We start from the raw sequence: 7,416 nt of genomic DNA, 5'->3' as shown, positions 1-7,416 counted from the left end.
CCAGCCCACCCTGATCCTGACCCCCAGCTCACCCTCCCCACCCTGCCCCTGCCCACCCCACTGCCTGACCCCCAGGTTGATCCCACCACCCACAGTTCCCCCAGCTGGCTGTGCCCTGCCCTGCTCTGCCCTCCAAGCTTCATCCAGGGCCTGGGGGTGCTGGCACAGGAGGGTCCCTGGGGGCACAGGGCTCTGCCACAGGAGCTGGGGGTGGGGGCTACCCCTGACTTACTGGTGTGTCCACACCTCACCTGCTAATTGTCTTTAAGGTGCTGGTGGTGGAGCCTCCAGCCCTGTCCATCCACCTGTGCAGACCAGAGCTGGGAAGGGGGGGAAGAAGGAGACAGAATAAAATGTGTATGATTACAACATGGAACAAAAATCAATGCCAACTTTTAAATAAATGCCTGCTGGTCACAAGCTTGGATAGGAAATGTTAAAGAGGGTTGTAAACTGTGACTACAACTGACTTAACAGAGTTAATCCTCTGTTAACTCAGTGTAGAATGAGTCTGGAAAGAGACTGGATTTGCTGAACGTGCTCTGGGAGTCTCCCAGCTTGTGAAGTGTTTCCCCACACCTTCTTTCAGGAAAGCCCAAGGTGTACCAAGGGGTTAGAGTGAAGATCACAGTCAAGGAGCTACTGCAGCAGAGAAGAGCACGACAGGCAGCGACGGCTGCGACGGCAAGTAACAAATGTCCTGCTGGCTGCTTTGTCTCTTCTCTCTGAACCCTTTTTTTTTTGCCAAGCTGTCACGAACCAGGAAGAAGTAATGATTTACCAGCCTCTTTATGCAAATCTCTAGAGTGGCTGGAGCTGGAGGGCTCCTACAAAGCCTGGAGGAGTGAGAGAGTAGCACACACACACACACACAGAGCTCTCCATCCCCTCCTTTAGAAGGGATGGGGCTGGGAGGTGGTACTGGAAATCACTGGAGACATGAACTCAGTCAACCACACTCGGATATTTTGATTAGAAGTGTTGTTGGAGCAGGATGGGACTCACAGAGCCCCGGGTGAACGTTGCACCAAAGTGCTGGGCTCTGGAAATGCTGGGTCACCCCTGCCCTGCAGCCTCCCCCTTGCAGCCAAGCATCCCAGGGCTGTGTGGAACTGGTTTGTGCTTCCCACAGCCACTTTACACAGCCCTGGAGTCGCCCACGCAGGAAAGGAGTGAGAAGTGGCAGCGCAGCAGGTTACCTGAGTGATCTGCCAAAGGTGTGTGTTGTCCTGGAGAGGCCTCAGAGGGGAGGGTTGGCAGGATCAGCTGCCTCTGGGTGCTGGAAACCACCACACTTGAAAAGTCCTGCTGCCAGGGGCTTGGCTCTGTCTGCCTTGGTACACGTCTGCAGCCAAAGAGAAGAGGGATAGTCCTTCCAGCCCCAAGTAGCCACAATTTAATGAACCAAATGAATGGGGATGTGCTAGGAAGTTGTTGTGAGGGAAATGAGCTGCTAACTCAAGAGCATTTTAAATAAAGGAAACTAAGTGGGAGTCTGTATGGATTAAAACTGAGGAAAAACAAACAAAACAAAAAAAGCAAACCCCAAACCAAACAGTGTTTGTATTTGCAGAGTAAAATCCTGGTCACAAACAAGCATCAAGCTCTGGTTGTTTTGGGGGTGGGTTTCTCCCCTCCGGGGCAGGTCAGGTCGCTGGGACAGGCAGAGCTGCTCCCTTCAGCTTCCAGCATCCCTCAGGGAAGGAGGCTGTCCCCTCTCCCAGGGGCACACAGCTGTGGCAGGGCTGGGAGGGGTGGCAGAGCTGCTCCTCAGCTGGCACCAGCACCCAGCCCAGCAGCCCAGGCTGGTGCCCAGCCATGGGGACACCTGCAGGTGCCTTTAGTCACCTCTCGAGAGGTGTTGTTGCCATTTGTTAATCTCAGCCATATTGATCCCAACAGATTCTTTGGGATATGGAACTCCTGGTCCTAGAAATGGGCAGGTGTGAGGTTCAGAGGCAGCCACATCCCTGCTGTACCAGCAGCACCAGCACAGCAGGAAGAGCTCCCCAGGCAGGTGCTGACCCAAGGGCTTTGTCCCAGCCTGGGGCTCCTCCAGTGCTGCTCCAAGCTCAGGGAAAAATCGTGTTGGACACATCAGTCCGGTTCTGTCAATGCTAGGGAAGTTTTCCATGTCACATCCATGAGGAAAATAAGGTTTACACGAGTAGGTTGAAACGAGATCCTCTCTTACCTCAGCCTGGAGAAACCCGTTCCCCTGTTACAGCGCCTACAACCCCTTCTCTTCCCTTCTCTTTGGTCAGGTTTCCTGGGGCAGCAGCAGCATCCAGTTCTCAGAGTCCGTGTCTCCTCCTCACCCAGGTTGGTACAAAGCCCATCCACATGTCCCTTCCCACCCCCTTCCAAATTTCCATCCCCCTCAGCCCAGATCCTTCCCAGCCCTTGCTCCAGGCAGGCACTACCCGATAACCGGCAACGCAGCCAATCAGCACCTGAAAGGAGCCCATGAAATGCAGATGAGGATGCCGTGGGGCCAGCAGGGTACACATTACACAGCTCAGGAGCTCACAGGTTCTCATCTGTGCCGTTTATTTCCCCCCTTCAGGAAGGGATGCTCATCCCCTAGGGAACAGCAGCGCTGGCATCACCTCCTGCGGGTCCAAGAGACTCAGGTTGCCCTGGGGAACTTTGCTGAGCTCCAGCAGAGTTGGTTGTTCTCCCTCTCCTGGCAGCATCCATAGGAAGGAGAGGAGTGTCAGGTTTTCAGCAACACCGTTTCTTCCTCCTGTATGTGAATATCCAGGGGGAAAGGGGTGGGGGGAACAGCACTTTGGTCTTACAGATCCTTCCATTTCCCTGCAGCCAAAGCAGAGGCACCCAAAAGGCTGGGCAGGTGTGAATATGTGCATTATATAAAAAAGGAAATGATCAAACCATCAATATTTGGGAATCAATTTGCTTATGTTAATACAGAAATGTGAGACATACCAAAAGCTTTTCCAGGCTGGAAAGTCTCCACCTGTTTATGTATTTTGGGTGCTTCTCACTTCCTGCCCACGTCCAGCTAAACATGCCCCGTCCAACCTGCAGCTGTGGCTGAGTGACTCTCTACCCCTGGGCAGTTCCACCCCCCACCCAGGGCTGTGCAGGGCTTTGCTTTAAACCTTAATCAACAGATTCATACTGAAAAGTCAGCTCTGATGGGACCTCCCACCCCCCAGCCAGCACAGTCAGCCTGACCACTCACACTGACCACCCAGCTTGCTGGGAACTGACATTTTGTCCAGTATTATTGCCCCATTAGCACTGACTTGCTCCATGTTGCCTGCTCAGAAGTTGCTCTCCTGGTTGGCTGTTTGGAGGATGGAAAGAGCAAATTATTCTTCTCTTGGCCCCTTCTTCCTGCAGATGCAGCTGCCCTGCATCTGGAGCTGGGGAAGGCAAAGGCAGCAGCCACCGGCCAGGCTGGGAAGCACAAATCAGGGCATGGCAAGCTCCTAGGTCTGTAAACAGTTGACATTTCAAGGGAGGCCAAAGGGTCAAGAGTCTGAGGGAGTTTCCAGCTGGGTCCGTGTCCAAAGTGGTTGGAGCCAGAAGAGTTTCCAGCAGTCCTTAAAGAGCTTTGGAGCTGTCCAAGGAGACTAAAGTTCTCAAGTTATTTACATGCTTTTGAGCATCTTATTCCTGGTGTCTTCTTCCCTGAAAATTCATCCTGAACTTCCTTGTGTAAATCCATAGGGCTCCTGAACCTATGAAGGTACTGAAACCTGGTCTGAGGCAACACCTGGACACAGCTGCTGCATAATCTGCTCTACCTTCTCTCCTAGCACCTTTTGATGCAGAACCCATCTCTTCTGTTCCCAACTACTGTCCATCATGGCAGTTTTCAAATTGCCTCTCCTGTGAAGAGAGCCCTGGCTACCTGGAGCAGCTGGTCGAGTCCTGCCTTCAGCCAGATGCAGCCCTAGATCCAGCCTTCAGCACCTTCCAGACATCCTCACACTACACCTCAGATGCATTCCAGCCAGTCCCACTCTGCTTTAACCAGGGCCTGGTAAGATTTGTGTCCCAGGGGGGCAGCCACAGGTGGACTCAGATGAAAGGTGGGGAAGGGAGTCACATCCTGGGGCACAAGAGCAGCCAGTTGATTTGGGAATGTGGCTGCTCATAAGGGCATGGGGTGCAGCCACAGCAAACCTGACTGGTTTTCCCTTTGGGAAGAGAGGATGGGGAGACCCAGTCAGCCCTAGAGAGAGGCTGCAGAATAGGGCAGGGCCCTTCTCCAGATCCTGGAGATTTTCTGCACAGAGCAGCTCAGCCCTCTAACTCACAGAGGGGCTCCCTGTGAACACGGATGTCACAGGAACTGCCTCTTGGGTTTAAGCCTCCGAGGGCCAAACCATCTCCCTGGGTAGCCAGAGAAAGGCAGCACCACTGGAATTCCAAGAGCTTGTCCACATTTCCCCAAATGACACCCTGAAATGCCCCCTGTGTGTTTTTTTTCTTCCTTCTCCCACTCCAGGCTCCTGGCTCCCCCAGCTCAGCTGAGCTCTCCAGCCCCCTCAACCACAGCTGCTCTCCTCCTCAGCTGTCTCCTTTCACCCCGCTGACCCACAGCCCCCCATCTGCCCTGGACACCAAGACCTATGGCTGCCCTGGGGAGGAGTGGTCCTGCCATGCCCCTTCCCCTTATCCCCAGCCTCCCTGCTGCTGCACAGCCTGTGGTTCCCAGCACGGGGACAACAGGGTCCCCCAGTACTTCCCCAGCACAGACTGCATGGACTACCTGCCCCCCATGGCCATGGCTGAGGACTTCTTCAGAAGGGATAGGAACTGTGACATCTGCTACAGCTAATGAGGACTGTGGTTTTCCACATCCACTGTAGCCAAATCAGATTAATTGCCCATGAACTATGCAAAGTTGTGCTGCCTAAAGAGTCCACTTTGTTCTTCACTACTCACACGTTTGCTACTCGACGCTGTCACTACATGAATCCTCCTGCCTGTCATGGGCAGGGGTGTTTTGTTGGTTGTTGGGGTGGGTTTGGGGTTCTTTGGGTTTTGGTTTTGTTGGTGTTTTTTTTTTTTTTCTTTTTGTTTTTAAAGGAATCCTAAGCTGCTCTACCAAACACATGTCATTAAACCAGCTCTTTTTGATACAAATAAATAATTTGATACTCATGCCGAAGCCTCTTCATTCCCCATATGCTAAAAGTCTTCTGCTAATGATCCAGGCCCTGTTCTCATGAAGGTGAGGGAGAGGGATGCTCAGCAACCTGCTCAGCAGCATGAGAGGTCTCACATTTCCAGCAGGTCACAAGTCTCTGGGTACTTCAGCACCCAGCACACTCCCCAGAGAGAAGCCCCTGCACCCTCCTGCTCTGAGCTCTGCAGTTTCTCAGCCCCTGCTCTGCCCAGCCTGCCCTGCTGATGTTCTCTAGCAGTTCTTGCAGGAAAGGAAAACTTTTTCCAGGCAGGCTCAGGGCCCAGCCCAAGGATCCTGTGCCAAAAAGGCCCCTCCAGGCCTGCAGAGGTTGAATTCAGGGCCAAACTTCTTTGGCTGCTGCAGTGAGAGGCAAGTGGAGTTTGGCAGCTCTTTGTGCAGTTTGCTCTGCTGATCATCAGGTTGTCTGGACCTTTCAGCACCTGAACAGGAGCTGAGTTACTATCCCCCTTTTTTAAATTTTTTAATAAGTAGATTATGGGAAAATTACCCTACCTGAGGATTCCCTGTTTCTTGCACAAACCCAGGCTCTCTGAGGCTCTCCCACCTCCTTGTCACAGCACCTGGGGGGCCAGTTGCTCTGCTGAGCACCCAGACTGCAAAGAAAAAACATCTCTCCAAATGAAGCCAAAGACAAATGGAGAAAAAAAACCCCAACAAACCCAATAACCCTAACTTACACCAGTGCAGACCAATAGCTAATTCCACCAGCTGTGTGCTCACCTCCTCCTCCAAACCTTTCCACAGTTAACTGAAGAGCTTTCCTCTCCCCAGAGCCCAAATTATCCACGTGGCCCAGGGTGCAACAGACACACACCCCGGGCTGGCAAACACAGAGGTTTGTCATGGAATCATGAAATGGTGAAGGTTGGAAGGGACCTTCAAGATCATCACGTTCCAACCTCCCTGCCATGAGCAGGGACACCTCCCACCAGCCCAGGCTGCACAAGATTTGTTTCCTTCACTCTACCAAAAAACTAACCAATATTTCTCAGCCTGTGAAATCTAGGAAGAACTAAGACAAATGTGTGGTTTTTTTCAAATGAGACTTAAAAAGAATAAATATCTAGTGCCAGTTATTTCAACCTTCTCTCCCCACCTCCATCAGCACACAGAGCTGTTACCTCCCATGCAGGTACCCTCCAGGGTTCTCTTCTCTTCAGGTTCTCTATGAGATAAAAATGGCATTTTTGGCCATGCCCAGTCCAGCTCCCTGGACAGGACATTTCATTTCTGCCCTGCTAGACAAGGAGGCAACACGAAGATACTTTGTCTTTCCAACACTCAGTTCTTTTACCTGATATAAGTTAGCAGCTTTGTATTCCAAAACTTCATTGAAAATACTTTGACAACTTTAGATAATATCTTCCTGTCTCCCCTGTTCATCTCAGAGCTGGTCCCAGAAAGGGAGTTCACAGCTGGATCTTTGCTGCAGGTACAGGTGTGATTATCCCTGGGCAGGGACACTCCATGAGGTGTCATTTTAGTGGTGCTTCAGCCTCTGAGTTTCAGGATTTGAGATCTTCAGCCCCTGAGTCTCAAATCCTTATCTCAGGACCCTGCAGTTACACTTCTCCTGCCCCCTCCTGCTCCACAGCTGGCTCAGTGCTGGCTGCTCCTGTTTCCTGAGGAGTGGGCACAGCTTCAGCCCCATGTCCAAGCCCCTTGTCAGCACCACAAAAGAGCCACGAGGAGAGGAGGTTGAGACAAGAGACTTGAGGCTTCTAGGGAAAATGGGATGACCACATCCTCCCCATGGGCTGGCAGGTGAGATGGGGTGTTCTCAAAGGAACAAGCATGTGAAAATGCTGTGTAAGCAGCCAAGTAGAGCACTCACATTAACCTCCTATTAACACATCCTGCAGCCAGGTCAAGGGTATCCCAGTCTGCACAGCAGGGCCAGCAGGGAAGGGTCACAGTCCCACCAGGTTTCTCTCACCTCCACACCAGGCAGGTACCTCAAGCTAACACGTTATCAGCAGCTGGCACAGTTATCAGTGCATTGAGGCACAGGGCTGTGCAGCTGGCAGTGGGAACAGCATCTCCTGAGAGAGGGGAGGGGAGAGGAGAGGGGAGAGGGGAGAGAAGAGGGGAGAGAAGAGGGGAAAGAAGAGAAGAGAAGAGAAGAGAAGAGAAGAGAAGAGAAGAGAAGAGAAGAGAAGAGAGAAGAGGAGAGGAGAGGAGAGGAGAGGAGAGGAGAGGAGAGGAGAGGAGAGGAGAGAGAAGGGGGG

General features: G+C 52.3%; 1 protein-coding gene across 1 annotated transcript in view; it reads left to right on the top strand.

Moving 5' to 3' along the window:
* Nucleotides 1-4,816, top strand: part of COLCA2 (colorectal cancer associated 2) — a 9,165-nt gene extending 4,349 nt beyond the window's left edge. The window contains exons 2-4 of the mRNA XM_009997432.1: nt 567-688; nt 3,789-4,015; nt 4,484-4,816. Of these exons, the coding sequence (XP_009995734.1) occupies nt 567-688; nt 3,789-4,015; nt 4,484-4,816 (682 nt within the window). The remainder of the gene's footprint in view (nt 1-566; nt 689-3,788; nt 4,016-4,483) is intronic.
* Nucleotides 4,817-7,416: the final 2,600 nt, after the last annotated feature.

This window comes from Chaetura pelagica, unplaced genomic scaffold (assembly GCF_000747805.2).
Source record: "Chaetura pelagica isolate M959 unplaced genomic scaffold, ChaPel_1.0 scaffold775, whole genome shotgun sequence".
Classification (NCBI taxonomy): Eukaryota; Metazoa; Chordata; class Aves; order Apodiformes; family Apodidae; genus Chaetura; species Chaetura pelagica.
This window is presented reverse-complemented; position numbering and strand designations above follow the sequence as displayed.